This window comes from Aquarana catesbeiana, linkage group LG01 (genome assembly GCF_042186555.1).
Source record: "Aquarana catesbeiana isolate 2022-GZ linkage group LG01, ASM4218655v1, whole genome shotgun sequence".
Lineage (NCBI taxonomy): Eukaryota > Metazoa > Chordata > Amphibia > Anura > Ranidae > Aquarana > Aquarana catesbeiana.
The window spans coordinates 250,425,895-250,443,886 of record NC_133324.1 but is presented as its reverse complement, the minus strand read 5'-3'; the positions used below and the strand labels follow the sequence as shown (position 1 = coordinate 250,443,886).

At 42.8% G+C, this 17,992-nt stretch overlaps 1 protein-coding gene across 1 annotated transcript in view; it reads right to left on the bottom strand.

The window, feature by feature from the left end:
• AACS (acetoacetyl-CoA synthetase) overlaps window positions 1–17,992 on the bottom strand; it is a 138,251-nt gene that overhangs the window by 30,876 nt on the left and 89,383 nt on the right. Inside the window, exons 11-14 of the mRNA XM_073627917.1 lie at window positions 15,711–15,775; window positions 13,986–14,108; window positions 11,008–11,121; window positions 3,102–3,227 (exon numbers count right to left, since the gene is read on the bottom strand). Coding sequence (XP_073484018.1) covers window positions 3,102–3,227; window positions 11,008–11,121; window positions 13,986–14,108; window positions 15,711–15,775 — 428 coding nt within the window. The remainder of the gene's footprint in view (window positions 1–3,101; window positions 3,228–11,007; window positions 11,122–13,985; window positions 14,109–15,710; window positions 15,776–17,992) is intronic.

Genomic DNA, 17,992 nt, shown 5'->3' with positions numbered 1-17,992 from the left:
TTTCAGCTATATTCAGGCTGGTCATGTGACTCCCGGCCACTCTGCTACTGCAATCCAGGGCTACAGTGGGAGGGGCCGAGCGGCCACGTGACCTCCTGGCTGATGTCAGAGGGAGATCTCGGACCCTACCGCTGTAGCCCTGGATCGGAGTAGCAGAGTGGTGGGGAGTTACGTAACAAGCCTGAATATAGCTGGAAACAAATTTAGAGGCTTTGCTTAATAAAAAAAATAAAAAAAACAAACACACACTTACATAGTTGCATTATGCCTGGATAAAAGAGGGTCTGCCAGTGAATCTTTTTGAAAGTGAACAACCACTTTAAGTCCAAAGTCAGAGCAGCCCTCTACCAGGAAATTCTAGAGTACTTCATGCTTCCCTCTGCTGACCAGCTTTATTGAGATGCTGATTGCTTTTTCCAGCAGGACTTGGCACCTGCCCACACTGCCAAAAGTACCAATACCTGGTTTAATGATCATGGTATCACTGTGCTTAATTGGCCAGCAAACTCGCCTGACCTAAACCCCATGGAGAATCTGTGGGGTATTGTGAAGAGAAAGATGAGAGACACCAGAACTAACAATGCAGATGAGCTGAGGGCCGCTATTAAATCAGCCTGGGGTTCCATAACACCTCAGCAGTGCCACAGGCTGATCGCCTCCATGCCACGCCACACTGATGCAGTAATTCACGCAACCAAGTATTGAGTGCATACTATACTGTACATGGACATACTTTTCAGTAAGCCAACATTTCTGTATTAAAAATCTACTGTAATATTATAAATTTTCTGAGATACTGAATTTTGGGTTTTCACTAGCTGTAAGCCATAATCAAAATTAAAAGAAAGAAATGCCTGAAATATATCACTCTGTGTGTAAATAATCGATATAATATATAAGTTTCACTTTTTGAATTGAATTACTGAAAACATTTTTTTGATGATATTCTAATTTTTTGAGATGCACCTCTATGTTTTATAGAACTCATTATTAGCTGTAAACTTGATTTGAACACCATCTGTCCTCACATAAGGGCTAAAGACTTATGCCCTGTACACATGGTCGGATTTTCCGACGGAAAATGTGTGATAGGACCTTGTTGTCGGAAATTCCGACCATGTGTAGGCTCCATCACACATTTTCCATAGGAATTTCCAACACACAAAGTTTGAGAGCAGGCTATAAAATTTTCCAACAACAAAATCCGATAGATTAAATTCCGATCGCGTGTACACAAATCCGATGCACAAAGTGCCACGCATTCTCAGAATAAATTAAGAGACGAAAGCTATTGGCTACTGCCCCGTTTATAGTCCTGATGTACGTGTTTAAAGTCACCGCGTTCAGAACGATCAGATTTTCCAACAACTTTGTGTGACCGTGTGTATGCAAGACAAGTTTGAGCCAACATCCGTCGGAAAAAATCCATGGATTTTGTTGTCAGAATGTCCGATCAATGTCCGACCGTCTGTACAGGGCATTAGAAGCTAGGCTTCTCCATTTTATAGGAAATATAGTCTGTTGTTGGGACAGAATAACTTTGAAATTGTTCAGAAATGTTAGCAGTCTGCCATGGGGACTTCTCCGGAAAAGCATTAAAATAAAAAAAAAAAAAAAAAAAAATTAATTAATTTAAAAAAAAAAAAAAAGGTGTAAGAATTTTTTTTTTTATTAGTATGCTGTGTGAATGGGGCACATAACGTATAGTGAGGTTTTCTCAAATTTGATAGCAAATGCGCAAATATAATTTAAAACAGAATAGCTAAATACACATACAAGAGCTTTTTACCTACCAGAGGGTTTATAGCCATTCAGTACTGAAATTTATACACATCTGCCAACAGCACAGTCCTGCCTGGCAGCACTGGTGCCTTCATCCTTTTCTGCTGAAGTTTCACTTATACTTACAGCTCTCCTTCCCACTCTTATGAAATATACCTGAATGGCTCCTTGTGCTGCTTCACCCTCACTCTTTAGGTTCTGCTGTACAGTAACACCAATACCAGGCCAAATGCAGGTACTATTACTGCTTGCACTTGAAATTAATTTAAAGCTGAGGTTTTATACAATGTATTCCTGGGATACAGAAACATATACATTAAGTTTATGTAACGGTGTGTATCCCATTACCTGCAGATGGCTGCTTCTGCTCACAATCCTCTGTGTCCCGTCCTTCACTATCGGATACCATCCTGAGCAGCAGTCTTCCCACATAGTGAAGGTCAACAGCAGTAGCTCCTATTCAAGTTTTGCTGCTTGCCCACCACCTACCTCCTCTGCCATACGTAGAACTTGCCTTACTATGTATTACTCAGGTGATGCAAACAGACGAGTTGAATGACAGCATATCCTCTGCCCACTCACAGAACTTGATGCATCATGGGAGCGTAGTAAGAGGAGTTCTATGAATGATAGAGGAGTCAGGAGGGAGGCATGGAAGTAACTTTCCTGATTTGGAGCTTCTGCTGTTGACCTTCACAGCACAGGAAGATATCCACTCACTGCAGTATCCAGTGGCTGCGAAAGGGATTTTGAGCAGAAGAAACCACCTACAGGTAATAGGATATAACCAATGCACAAAACCTTCACTTCAGTTTTGATAATACAATATTAATTACAGAGTTGTATTCATTTGCACCTTTCATACCCGCCTGGCGTTCAGCTTTAAACTACATTTTATTATTATTATTATTATTATTATTATATGAAAAAAAGTAATGCACATTTTCCCTTCTCTGCAGAGCCCCATCTGAACAAGTAAAATCCATTTTTTTTTTTTTAAATAAAATACTACTTATATCAATTTTAATGAACATAGCTTTTATGAAGAGATAAAAATGCACCCAACTGCTGTTCATTTTTGTTCACAATACTCTAATAAGGTCTCATTACGCTGCAATGGTAGAGAATGTATAATTCAAAGGCTGATACGTATATACTGGCTCATTAGGTACTTTATAACGTATTAAATGCATTTTTCCCGAATGACTTTTGGTCAAACACGACCACCTACTGCCTATATGTACTTTCTAATTACAGCTGATAGCTTGTGCTTCAAGTATGTGTTTATTCATTAACATTGCTCTGTCTTAATGCGGTACCTGGGAATTTGGAGAAGTATGCTTTCTGGTATTTGCTGCCATCTTCATCATTCCAGAAGTGTGTGGGCTGAGATGGGAGCGGAATTAAACACACAAGTTCTCCGCTTTCCCCCCACACCGCTTTTCCTAGAGAAAATAGAGAAATGTATGAACATCTATCTGCATAATTATGTGATAATGTTAGCATTACAATGTGTACAATAACAGCAATACATATTACTCTCATATTAAATGTATCTATACTTAATAACAGTGCTGAGAAGTGCCAAGAACCCCCAGTAACCAACCACACAATCATCTTTTAAAGTGTATAGAGTGGCAGGTAAGGATAAGGTGAGTGTGTGCTGCTGGGGAGGGAGAAAGTTAGTGAACTCGCTTCTTTGCCCCGCACTAGAAAACCTCGGGTTCACTTTAAGTCACTTCACAATATTAACCAAAGCCACTTTTCGTATGGCCGACATGAACTACACCACACGATTACCCTTAATGCTAGGTCACTGTAGTGCCATTGTGACGTATACTGAGAAAGGACACAACAAAATTCATCTATCATCGCCACATGATCAAGTGAATGGTCACCCCCCACTTGTACTGTATTATCCACTTAGTTGTGTCTGATTCCCAGTGATTGTATGGGCCAGCTTTCTGGGCCCCATGTCTGATATTAAACCCAAATGCAAATATATTTGATAAAATGAAGCTTACCAATTCTTTTTTTTTTTTTTAAACAGTAAAAGGAAGCTTACCAATTCTTAGACATGATGGCTGCCTAGTTTACTTTTTTAGGCTATTTTCAACAGAACAAGCTGTCCTGCAGATGTAGCAGTTTAACCATTTAACACAAATAGAGGTACTTACAATGATACAAAATTAGTTGCAACATCCCCAACCTATAGCTGGCCTTTGTAGCAAGGTGAACATGGAAGGGCAATGCACATCACAAAACAAACAAAAGATTTCCCAGCACACTTACCAGCCAGTAAGACAACCAAAATGACCCTAATGCCGCGTACAGATGATCAGACATTCCGACAGCAAAATCCTGGATTTATTTCCGACGGATGTTGGCTCAAACTTGTCTTGCATACACACAGTCGCACAAATGTTGTCGGAAATGCCGAACGTCAAGAACGTGGTGACGTACAACACATCACAACGAGCCGAGAAAAATGAAGTTCAATAGCCAGTGCGGCTCTTCTGCTTGATTCCGAGCATGCGTGGAATTTTGTGCGTCGGAATTGTGTACACGCGATCGGAATTTACAACAACAGATTTTGTTGTTGGAAAATTTGTGAACCAGCTCTCAAATTTTGTTTGTCAGAAATTCTGAAAAAAGTGTCCGATGGAGCCTACACATGGTCAGAATTTCCGACAATAAGCTCACATCGAACATTTGTTTCAGAAATTCCGACCGTGTCTACGCGGCATAAAAGTTTACGTCATTCTTATATGTACTCCTACTATAGAGGCTCTGGATATTTAGAGTTAGGACCGCAGTATATACAGAGGTCCCTCTGCATGGGCACTGCGGCTTATGCATATATTTGCAAATGTGTGCAAAAAAGACCCTCTGTTTTTAACGTAAACTGGTCAATTTGGTTGGTTTGCAGGCTGGCAGGTAAGTGTGCTGGGAAATCTTCTTTGTTTATGATGTGCTTACAATGATCAGCTTTTATTTATGAAAAACCTTTATCCCAAGGAACAAGCACTACATACACTACATCTAATGATTGGCAGGATGCAATATATTACATTTTTGGTTCTGGGCTTAAAGAGGTTGTAAACTTCCATTTTCAAGTTGTACCTATAGGTAAGCCTTATTATAGGCTTACCTATAGGTACAGTAAATATCTCCTAAACATGCGCTGTTTAGGAGATATTTACTTTGTAATGCGCCGATGAGGTCATTGGCACATACGCTGTGAAGAAACGGCCCTCCGTGCACTTCCTTCATTAGCGAGTGCCATGACTGGTGGCTCCTACATGCATGCGCGGGAGTGATGTCACGCGGGGCCGGCCAGTCATAGAGCCAGAGTCTGCGGCCCCAGAAGGAATAGGGGCGAACATGGATGAAGCCTCCAGCGGGTACAGCGCGGGCTTCGTTTGCAGGTAAGTGTCACATAATGTGCTAGTATGCTATGCATACTAGCACATTATGCTTTTGCTTTACTGGGAACAAAAAAGGAAGTAAAACCCATCAGGGTTTACTTCCTCTTTAATACAGCTTTAAAAGCCTTTTTTACCTAATATTTTAAATTGGCAGTTTTTTTTTTTTTTCATTCCTCAACCCTCTCCAATTACTCGGGCTTGGGATTGGCTTAACACGTGTGCTAAGCCAATTTGTACACACATACCAGGGCTAATTTAGGAGCCAGTTAACCAATGAACATGTATTTGGACTGTGGGATGATGCAAACCCCATGCAGCTAGTGTCTTGGCCAAGATTATAAATAAATAAATAATAATAAAAAAAAACAAAAACACACACGGTGTACTTTGGAGTGTGCATTATTCTCTGCTTGCTTCAGGACTCAAGCAGAATGCTATTCTTTAGAATGAATAGGGAAAAAAGGAGAGTGGAGGACAGCATGGTCATGTAACTTGCCTCATGTGTCCATCTTCTCTACCAGTCATGGAGTGCTTTTTGTAACTGTGGCACTCTGCAGGCTGAAAAGCTCATAAAATGCAGACGCAGTATGGTCTAATCACTGTGGGGTCCAGCAGAGAGTAGATAGGGACATCTCTTAGCTCTAAATAGGCTCTTTAATCAGCATTAGAACTGCATAAGCATGCTTAATTTATTAAGACATGTTTGTGTGCTATGTAAATGTGGTTGCCATAAACATATCTGATTCACAGATTGAATGTTCTAAAGAAGACTGTTTAGTGTGACCCACTTAATTAAATGTATTCATTGCAACCCTGGTATTAACGCCTTCACAAGGAGTGGAATAGATTGACACAACAAACGCATAACTCTTACACTCTGTGTTGCTCTGTCAGGATGTTAACCATGTAAGTGACTCAAGAGTCAAAATTAGATTTTAGGACCGTTCACAAAAAATCATTATTTTGTATGCCTTATTGATCAAGCTGTTAAATAATAATGCACAACATCCTAAAGAAAAATAAATGGGGATATTAATGTGTATGTTCCTGTATGTGAACTCTGAGCATATTCTTATACACACACAGGTTCTAAAAGCCCCCCAAGGCAACAAAAGCAGATAAGACATCAAATGGCCTTCTCAATCATTTTAATTGTTAATGTTTTTGCTTAAAGTAGTTGTAAACCCTTAAACACCACTTTTACCTACAGGTAAGCCTATAATAAGGCTTACCTATAGGTACTGGAAATACCTCCTAAATGCGTGGGAGTAAAGTTACGCAACTCCGGCCAGTCACAGAGCTGGAGTCCACGGCCCCGGAAGGAAGAGAGTGAAGATGGATGTGGCTACCAGCGGGACCTCAGGGACATCACGGGCTTCGTTTGCAGGTAAGTGCAACATAACAGGCTAGCATGTGATGCATACTAGCCCATTATGCTTTTACTTTGCAGGGGAATGAAGAGGAAGTAAAAATCAGGGTTTACTTCCTCTTTAAGGATAAGATCTACTCAAAGCTTTTAAAAAAGGGAAAGCAATTTTGTATATATTTTTAAACAATTACAGTATTTTAGATCTATTTTACAAATAAACAATACATGATAAACGATTCCCAGAGCACTATGGGTTAGCTAAAGGCTAAAACATGGCAGATGTTGCTTTCTTGAAAGCTAGGTTTGTGTGATTGCAACCTTGGATTCAGCCATCTGATAAAAGGGTGAGCCATCCCTTTAACCAATTTGTCTTGAGCTATTGAATGCTGTACACAATAGGCTTCTTTGAGCAACTAGGGTTCCATCCGTGGGTTGCATAGAAGGCTGCAGAATATTAAATTATATTTAAAGAAATATGATAATTTTCACCTGCTTTTACGGGCACATTAATTTTATTGGCAGCTCAGTCTTAGTCTATAGGGTTCAATATTGAGTTGACCCACCCTTTGCAGCTATAACAGCTTCAACTCTTCTGGGAATGCTGTCCACAAGATTTAGGAGTATGTCTATGGGAATGTTTGACCATTCTTCCAAAAGCGCATTTGTGAGGTCAGGCACTGATGCTGGACGAGAAGGCCTGGCTCGCAGTCTCCGCTCAAATTCATCCCAAAGGTGTTATAATCAGGTTCAGGTCAGGATTCTGTGCAGGCCAGTCAAGTTCCTCCACCCCAAACTAGCTCATCCATGTCTTTATGGATCTTGCTTTGTACACTAGTCAAAATCATTTGGTGGAGGGGGGATTATGGTGTGGGATTGGCTCCTTAGTTCCAGTGAAGGGAACTCTGAAGGCGTCAGCATACCAAGACATTTTGGACAATTTCATGCTCCCAACTTCGTGGGAATAGTTTGGGGATGGCCCCTTGTTCCAACAGGACTGCGCACCAGTGCACAAAGCAAGGTCCATAAAGACATGGATGAGCGAATCTGTGCAGGCCAGTCAAGTTCCTCCACCTCAGAGTCCTGACCTCAACCCGATAGAACACCCTTAGAACTCTAGCTCTTCTAAGATGGAGCCTTAGGTGAAGTCCCTTGCTGGGAGCAGATGGCAGACTTTTCCTGATTCAGCAGCGTAGTAGTAAAGAAGCTTGAGCAAAGTCCCTTCACCATGAGTGGCAGGTAGACCGAGCTCTTCAGATCACTAGCCAGTGATTTCTTTAGCTTGGTCCTTTAACTGACTAGAGAACAGCAGAGGGTGGTTAACAGCACTAGTCCCCAGATCACACAGAGGTCTGTACTCACAGGCCTTTGTAAATCAACCAGCAGCCTCTCTCAGTGATGCCAGAAAGGTGCTCAGCAAACTTCCGTCTCAGTCAACTTAGAAGAACCAGGGCCACACTTCAGTTCCAGTTTGAGACCCTCAGGTGGCACACCTGAGGACTCTTGGCAGCAGATGCCAGGGAAGGCAGCAGGCTCTCCCCTAGCTGGTGTAATATATTATAGGAAGGACCCCGAGCCCATGTGTTCACAGAATATAAAATGACAGCACCCAGCATGCCCCTGTAATTGGCTAGAGCTGCAGTCATATTCATGCTGGAGGAGGCCAGGCAAACTTAACAGCACCAGAACATCATGAGCAGTCCTGACTAGTAAATTGCAATTGTTAGGCAGAATGCTAAAGACAAATGTGCCTCTAGCTCCCCTGTTAAGGGGAGGAGCAAATTACACTAACCAAACTATATACATCCTAGCACCTTATACTAGGCGGGTTCTACAACAGACTAACCCCAGCTACTCCATTACCAAAACCTTAAAGGTATTGAATAGTGCATTTGTACATAACCCCTCTATTATGGTCAGGAACAGGCATGAGCAAAATTGGCAAACTTTGTGAATTTCTCCTATAGGGGAAATACATTAGAGTCAAAAAAGAAATAAAGACATATCATGGTGGTTTAAAATATTTTAAGACTTAAGGGATTTAAATGGTTTTTGAGTGTTTGTTCTTTGCGTTCTTTCACTTTTCTGGGGTGCATTTTTTAAGACAATGGGAGTATTCAAGTCTGGATTGCATTTTAAAGAGACCATCAAGTTTGGAGGTATTTGTTTTTGGGAACATTTTATCGTTGTTTTTGAATATTAACCACTTCCCGCCTGGCCTATAGCAGAATGACGGCCGGGCAGTAGATCCGTTATCCTGACTAGATGTCATATGACGTCTTTCAGGATAACGAGTGGGGGCGCTCAGATTGGCGATCGGTGTTGTGGTGTGTCAATCTGACACACCGCAACTCTGATCTAAGTAAGGAGCCTCTGAAGGTAGCTCCTTACCACGTGATCAGCTGTGACCAATCACATCGTGAACCAGGAAGTACCAGTAAACGGCTTTCCTCGGTTCACTCTGACAAAGAGAGCCGATCGGCTGCTCTCCCTGTCAGAGGGGGGTTTGCACTGATAATCAGCACATTGATTATAAGCACAGCCCCCATCAGATGTGCCATACCAATGCCAATCACTGCCCATTAGCTGCCAATCAGTGCCCCATCAGTAATGCCTGTTGGTACCTCCTCATCAGTGCCGCCCATCAGTGCCACTTATCAGTGCCCATCAGTGCCACCTATCAGTGCCCAACAATTCTACATATTAGTGCCACCTCATCAGTGCCCATTAGTGCAGCCTTATTAGTGCCCATTAGTGCAGCCTTATCAGTGCCTGTCAGTGAAGGAGAAAACTAAAATGTTATAACAGAAACAAAAGAAAAACTATTTTTCCAAAAATTTCGAGTTACCAGTAAACGGCTTTCCTCGGTTCACGCTGACAAAGAGAGCAGATCAGCTGCTCTCTCTGTCAGAGGGGGGTTTGCACTGATAATCAGCACATTGATTATCAGCACAGCCCCCATCAGATGTGCCATACCAATGCCAATCACTGCCCATCAGCTGCCAGTCAGTGCCCCATCAGGAACGCCTGTCAGTGCCCAAAGTGCCAATCAGTGCCCCATCAGTAATGCCTGTTGGTACCTCCTCATCAGTGCTGCCCATCAGTGCAACCTATCAGTTCCCATCAATTCTACATATCAGTGCCACCTCATCAGTGCCCATCAATTCTACATATCAGTGCCGCCTCATCAGTGCCCATCAGTGCCGCCTCATCAGTGCCCATCAGTGCCGCCTCATCAGTGCCCATCAGTGCAGCCTCATCAGTGCCCATCAGTGAAGGAGAAAACTAAAATTTTATAACAGAAACAAAAGAAAAACTTTATTTTTCCAAAAATTTCTGTCTTTTTTAGTTTAGCAAAAAATAAAAGCCACAGTGGTGATCAAATACCACCAAAAGAAAGCTCTATTTGTGGGAAGAAAATTATAAAAATTGTTTGGGTACAGTGTAGTATGACCGTACAATTGTCATTCAACATGTGACAGCACTAAAAGCTGTAAAATGTCCTGGGCAGGAAGGTGTATATGTGCCCGGTATTGAAGTGGTTAAACAAAAAATTTAAAGTGAAAGACAAAAAAAAAAAAAAAAAAAAAAAAAAAACCAGTCTCTGATGCCGCATACACATGAGCGGACTTTGACCGGACTGGTCCGACGGACCGAGTCTGGCGGACAATCCGATCGTGTGTGGGCTTCATCGGACCTTCAGCGGACTTTTCCAGTCAAAAATCTGATGGACTTTAGATTTGAAACATGCTTCAAATCTTTCCGACAGACTCAAGTCTGGTCAGAAAATCCGCTCGTCTGTATGCTAGTCCGACGGACGAAAACCCACGCTAGGGCAGCTATTGGCTATCCAATCCATTGGACTTTGGTGTGATCGTGTGTAGGCAAGTCCGTTCGTTCAAAAGTCCGTCGAAAAGTCCATCGGAACAGTCCGTCGGACCAGTCCGGTCGAAAAGTGCGCCCGTGTGTACGTGGCATTACTCTTTTAAAATCAACTCAACATCCATAGTAGCAACACCATATTTATGTATCCATGTACACATTTACATTATGAGTATGACGGGTTTATATATGGCAAATTTATTTTTATATAAGCCCTCCTGAATTCCTAGAACCAATATTGTAACCCAACATGGAAAAATCCATCTTGCCCATATCACAAAAGCATATTCCTACATCTTTATTATAGGACTGAACAATAAAATTTACTGGTCTCATCAATCATGCAGTGTAAAGAGTGACCAGATACAGCAGTTGATAAAAGTAGTATTCATCAACACCAAAACACTGGACCTTTAAAGCTTCCATGTGCAAAATGCAGTCAACAAATGTCTATGGTTGTTTGCATTATAGTAACATATTGATATAACATATTACACATACTGGGAGGTTTTTAAAAGACTAGGGGATTGACAAAATAAAATAAATTACCTTCCTCACACCATGCTTCCACTCCCATTGCCAGGTTCCTGGCCTGGATTTCCCCTCTGTATACTGGAATGGTAGGATTCTGTCCCATAAAACAAGCTATAATGTCTGTACCACCTACAACAGAACAAAGTATTATTTATTTTAGAACACATGGGAAGTACATTTGATTTTTCACAATAAAATTTTCAGTGAATATCACAGACCACTGGTAGAAGCAGGGAGGAAGGATTCAAGGATCCCTCTACAAGTGCATTCTCCACTACTAGCCATGTTAAATCATAGAAGATGGGGCTATAGGAAGGGCTTAGCTAAACTTATTTGGGGCTGCCTGCTTGTAGAAGTTTGTAATCTGTTCTTGCAGCAGTTACATGTGTGCAGCATAGACATTATCGTCATGAATACATTAAAGTGTTACTAAACCCAGGACCCTGCATTCACTATATCTGGTCTCCCACAGTACACAGAACATGGAAATGCAATTTTTGTAAATACCTTTTCTCATCAGCAGTTAGAGCAGTCTTGTGACTTCTATCAGTGTCTGGTTAAAGTTCGTAGGAGGAGTTTTCATTCTCCTGTGATTGCCCTATGAGAATGAAGGAGCCCCGACTCTATCTGGACAGGGCTGATTGGCCATGTGCTGATCACATGCACTCTCCCAAAAAAAAAAAAAAACTCTAGCAATACACACCAAACTGAGTATGTGCAGCTTGTCCCCTATCCTCTGTTCTATCTGGAGATGGTTCGGGGACAGTGGAAGAAGGGGAGGGACAGAGAAGACAGGATCAAACATCCTTTTTACATAATGCAGAGTATTACCCCTTAGGTTCCACAGTGAATATAACAAGCATGCTTTACTGCATATACACACCGATTTTACTGTTGTGGGTTTATTAACACTTTAAATCAAACAGGAATAGTGGAACACGTCGCCTTTGTTGTTTTTACTACTTGGACGTATTGGATGGCAGACACCTAAAGCTACATGTAAACAAAGCAGTGTGTACACAGGCCTGGGTTAGCAGGAACAGAAAAGACAGAACTAAGCGGCTGTATTGATTGGCATCCCTGGATATATTATTAACTGCTAATGAGTTTTAAAAGTACAGTTACCTTTTGAACACATACAAGCTAATAAAGCAAAGAGCAGTGATTATGCTCGCACTGTTGTAAGCCTTAAAGTGTTACTAAACCAAGGGTCCTGCATTCACTATATCTGGTCTCCCACAGTACACAGAAATGCAATAGCTTTAGTAAATATAAACTGATAAATACCTTTTCTCATCAGCAGTATATAGCAGTCTTGTTACTTCTATCAGTGTCCAGTTAAAGCTTGTAGGAGGAGCTTTCATTCTACTCTGGCTGTCCTATCAGGGCTGCAGGACCCCTGACCCTTTGGCTGGTCAGTGCTGATTGGCCCTGTGCTGATCACATGCACCCTCCCAAGAAAAAAAAAAGGCTCAAAACACAATGCGGAGAAGTAACCCCCTAGGTTCTACAGTGAGTATAACAAGCATGCTTTACTGCATATACAGACTGATTTTACTGTTGTGGATTTAGTAACACTTTAACCGCCTCACGCAGATATACTGCGGCAGAAGGGCACGTACAGGCAAATTAACGTACCTGTAATGGGGCGTACACACGGTCAGACTTTTCGGCTACAAAAGACAATCCGATCGTGTGTGGGCTTCCCCGGACTTTCAGCAGACTTTTCTAGTCGCAAATCTGACGGACTTTAGATTTGGAACTTGCTTCAAATCTTTACGTCGTAACTCCGCCGGAGCCAGAAATCCGCTCGTCTGTATGCTAGTCCAACAGACAAAAACCCACGCTAGGGCAGCTATTGGCTACTGGCTATCAACTTCCTTATTTTAGTCCGGTGTACGTCATCACGTACGAATCCGTCTGACTTTTGTGTGATCGTAGGCAAGTCTGTTCGTTAGAAAGTCCGCCAAAAGTCTGTTGAAAGTTTGTCGGACGGGCTGTCAGACTTTTGTAGCCGAAAAGTCTGACCGCGTGTACGCCCCATATGTTGCCTTTTAAGAGGCGGCTCGCAGGCACACCTGCCGGGAGCTCCGTGACTGGGATCACGGGACCCGCGGACTCGATGTCCGCGGGCATACCCGCGATCATCCCTTGACGGTGAGGAAGAACGGGGAACAAGCATCTCCCCGTTCTGCCTAATGACACTGACACTGATCACGTTCCCTGTAATCGGGAGCGGTGATCAGTGTCGTGTCACACACAGCTCCTCCCCCCCACAGCTAGAATCACTCCCTAGGACACACTTAACCCCTACAGCGCCCCCTAGTGGTTAACCCCTACACTGCCAGTGACATTTTTACAGTAATCAATGCAATTTTATAGCACTGATTGCTGTATTAATGCCAATGGTCCCAAAAATGTGTCAAAATTGTCCGTGTCCGCCATAATGTCGCAGTCCCGATAAAAATCGCTGATCGCCGCCATTACTAGTAAAAAAAAAATAAATACTATCAATAAAAATGCCATAAAACTATCCCCTATTTTGTAGACGCTATAACTTTTGCGAAAACCAATCAATAAACGCTTATTGCGATTTTTTTTTAACAAAAATATGTAGAATGCATGTGGGCCTAAAATGTTTTTTTATATGTTTTTTGGGGATATTTATTATAGCAAAAAGTTAAAAAAAAATGAATTTTTTCAAAATTGTCACTATTTTTTTGTTTATAGCGAACAAAATAAAAACCGCAGAGGTGATCAAATACCACCAAAAGAAAGCTCTATTTGTGGGGAAAAAAAAGGCGTCAATTTTGTCTGGGAGCCACGTCGCACGACCGTGCAATTGTCAGTTAAACGACGCAGTGCCGACTCGCAAAAAGTGCAATCAGGAATCAAAAGCACAACAATCCTAACTGGTTTCATATCACTCAAGTTAGAGACACCCTTTAGATAACATACAAACACATCTGACTTAAACAAAATCTAACACTTACCAGAGATGGATCCAAGAAGAACATTTCTTTTTATTTGCTTATAAACATAATCATAACTTTGTGGCTTTAACGGTGATCCAGTTGATAGTATCGTGTGAAGTGTTTTGAGGCTGTTGGTTTCACCTGTAAAAAGAAAAAAAAAAAAAAAACTCTAGTAGCATGTTTTGGAGTATGGGAGGAAATGGGGGGTACCTGGAGGAAACCCATGAGATCACAAGGAGAATATGCAAACTTCATGCAAGAAAAAAAAAAAAAAAAAAGCTTGATCAGGGTTTTAATCATTTCCTACTCTATTGAACATTAAAAAAATAATTGCTTTAGATGCACTTTAAATATAAACTAAAAAAGGTTAGGGTTCATTTAAGTTTTGCTTTGCACTTCATGTTTTTTAAAATTGGTGTTTGACATCTATACAATTGCTATTTATATGGTTTAAAACCTTTAACAAATAAACATTTAACACAGGATATACTTATTACACTGGTGTTTTAGATCTTTGCGGGTTTTCTATTGAGAGAACACAACAAAAGTGTTTTTTTTTTAGACTTTTTCTTACCAATTGACACTCCATAATGGCCCCTGTGAACGGAGCAGACAATGATAGGGACAGGAATAAGTCACCCGTCATTCTGGCATTTATTCAGGTTTGAATTTATAGCGCTACTCCTGTAGGGCCGCTGGTATTAACTGGTTCTCCCAAAGCAATACAGAGGTGACTGGCCACCCAAGCAACAGTTCAATCACTCCGGCTCCAATAAAAAAATCTAGGGGTTGACTTTTTGTTATTTATTGCTGATAAAACTTTTAACAGGAGAGGGATTAGGGCATGGGATACTCCAAAACAGTTAGCAATTGGCTTTGAGGACAATCTTCTTTTTGAGTAACTGAATATTGGACAGTCTAACGCCTCACAGCTAGAAACCATAAAGGCAAGTGTCTTTGGCATCTCAAGAACACTGCACAATACAGGAGGGCATTAATCTCACAGTCCAGGACAGTGCTGAGGATGTGGAATGGCCAGTATCTGGGACCCTATGAGAGCAGTCTAAGCAATCTCTGGCACTTATATCCCAAAAGCACACAGTCACCAGGAATCAATTCAGAGTCATTACTCACAAATCCCCAGGACAGCTGCCACCTTCCAGCATCCTCCAGGCACAATCCAGTGAGTGAGACAGTCCTTCTATAGGACTTTGGTGAAGTCCTGTGGTCAGTTCTAGATCACTTCCAGGTCCCAGTTCAGCCACCGCTGAGACCCCGCAGAACAAGTCCACAGGCTGCCTTGGGAGCAATAGCCCCCTAAGGCTTGCAACTCTCCTTTCTGAAGAAAGACCATCTTTCCAGGGCTCCACACTATGAGCTTCCCAGCCACCACCTGGGCAAACCGCCCCTGGGATTGGGTAGGCCCTGATCATTAGTCAGACTGGTTATTTGAATCTTTAATCCCCAAGCTCTGGAAGTTTCTCCCAGAGGCAGGGGGAAGCAATCAAACTCTGAACAGATCAGACCAAACAATCACTACTCCGTTGATTGTAGAAGAAGACTAAAAATAAATTTACCTAGCATCTTGTCTGTGATAGGAGGGTGCTACACATTTTACTTTAGATTAAGCTCCTGAGATCTGTAAACTCAGTATATATTTAGTCTTGAACATACATAAAATACATTCAAACATTATATTGTTTTTTTTTAAATTTGTAAGCACAGTAATAAAATGCAACTTACGAGGTTTAAAATTCTTCTCTTCTAGAACAGTCAACCACTTGGCTCCAGTTCCCAAAATGGTTATCCTTCAAAAGAAGATCACTATTCAGCAAGATAAGGACAGCAGGTATATTTAGCCTACTAAGTGTATTGAGCAATTACTCTTCTTCTGCACATACACCAGCGGCTTATGTTGAAACGCCTGTTTCTGATTGTGACAGACCTAGCCGGAAAAGAGGCTTTTGGAGGGGACTGATGGCTAGCCTCCTGCAAACCGATTATGGGCCCTGGCATTTGGGGGGGCGGTGCTCTTTGTGAGCTGTATGTCTGGAGACCCTGGAGGTGGCGTTACTTTAGATTCAGGTCCATGTCCCCCAAGACACACAGACTCTGGGGACCCTGGATATGCCATTGTGATGGGAGTCACTCATAGGGGCACAAGGTGAATGAGAACCCCACTATGATCTGTGCTAGTCAGAGACTCAATGCTGTATATATGTGTATATAGAATGTGTACTGTTTGCTGTGCTACTTTGGGGTGGGGCTGTATTCCAATGTTCTATTGTGTTTGTCTGCCTTGGATCACAGGATGTGTATTGCTGTGAGGAAAGAGGGAGGGGGGATTCTTCCAGCAGCCCCCCTGTTAAGACTGTTTACTGATGAGAAGTTAAGCACACCTGACCTGTGTGTCCATTGTTATTGGACAGTTTAACCCGCCCTGTTTTCCAAGGGTGGGGGGGAAATGCTTTGGAGTGGGATCTGTATAACATGTGTTTTTTTGAATAAAGATTCATTCCTGCTTGGAACCTGAAGACAGAGCTGTGTCTCGTTTTTGGGGTGGATTATTTGTATGGGTTCCTTGTTTGGCTGATTGGAGTGTTCGGTAGCTGCCTTTGTGTTTGGGTTTGAAATGTCCTAAACGACTTTAACCCCTTTCATACTCGGGGTGTCATTACACTGGTGGCTAGCAGCGGGATCATTCCCACAGCCCAGAAGGACAGCTACAAGAGGACACAGGACAATGGAAGCACAGTATGGACGGCTAAAGCTCTCTTCCCTCAAGGACTTACTGGAGAACCGGGGCCGACCGGCCAACAACCGTAAGAAGAGGGACATTATCGCAGAACTAGTCGAAATGGATAGAGCTGAAAGACCCAACATAACCAAAAGGCCCAGCATTGCAGACTTCAGTCACCCCAGCGGAGATATGGATCTGGCATCAAAGTTCCCCGGGCTGCTGAGGATCGTCCTTTCAGCAATCCCCAGGACTGTGTCTGTGGATGAATACCTGGAGCTCAGGCAGAAGATCCGGGTAAGACACTGGATTAGAGCCCTCCAGTTTGCTGCAACACAACAGGGCAAGTGCTTTTCAACCCCAGAGCAGCAGGCCAGTGCACAACGGGAGTTACGGATGCAATTCCTGGGAGAGCGGCCCCAGGAGCAATGGGTGACTGAGTTGGACAGGCTGGTCCAGCAAGAAATAGAGCTGGACAATCGGTATCGGGCTCTGCAATGGCACGTGGAGGAGGAATATTTAGGGGAGACAACAGAATGCTCTCCGGAGGGATATGACTTTGGTGGCCCTGGATTGCTGTGGGAGAGCCTTTCAGATTGTTTTGTGTATGACGATGAAGGGGAACCTACTCTGGAGGACCTGCGAGAATACAGAGAGGCTATGTTCAGTCTTGCAAGGGTCTCAGAGCTTAAACCTGATCTAGACTATTTGCTAAGGAAGGAACAGCATCTGGAAAGGGCATACAGGAAACTGCTAGAATGCGTTCAGCAGCATGCCAGAGAATCGGCAGTGGAAACTCCGGAGATTGCCATCTCCAAATCTGAAGTGCTGACAACAGGGCAGAGTTCTGCTAACCTCTGCCCAGCACTGATAGCATCTTCTGGGTTCCACGGACATGAGATTGTGAACTTCTATCCCCAGACACCAGTTGCAGACACAGGGGATTTGATGGACTTTTCTGCTGGGGAGGAACAGCCAGGTGAGCCTCCGGTGGGGGAGCTGGTGTTAAGGCCGGGCTTCACTGTGCTCTGCCCAGCACCAACAGCAGTATTTGTGGAGTTACAAGGAACTTCCCCAGCTGAAGCGCTGGTCACCGGACAGAGGGTCCAAGACCTCTGCCCTACACCTGCGGCGGTTCCGGAGGCCCAGGGTGAGAAGGAGATGGTCCCTTCCCAGCAGCATAGGGCACCCCAGAAGGATGCCACCAATCCAGCAGAAGAGCTGGCAACAGAGCAGAGTGCTGCAAGCCTCTGCCCTCACCTAACAGAAGAGGGAGCTCTTGTGGTAG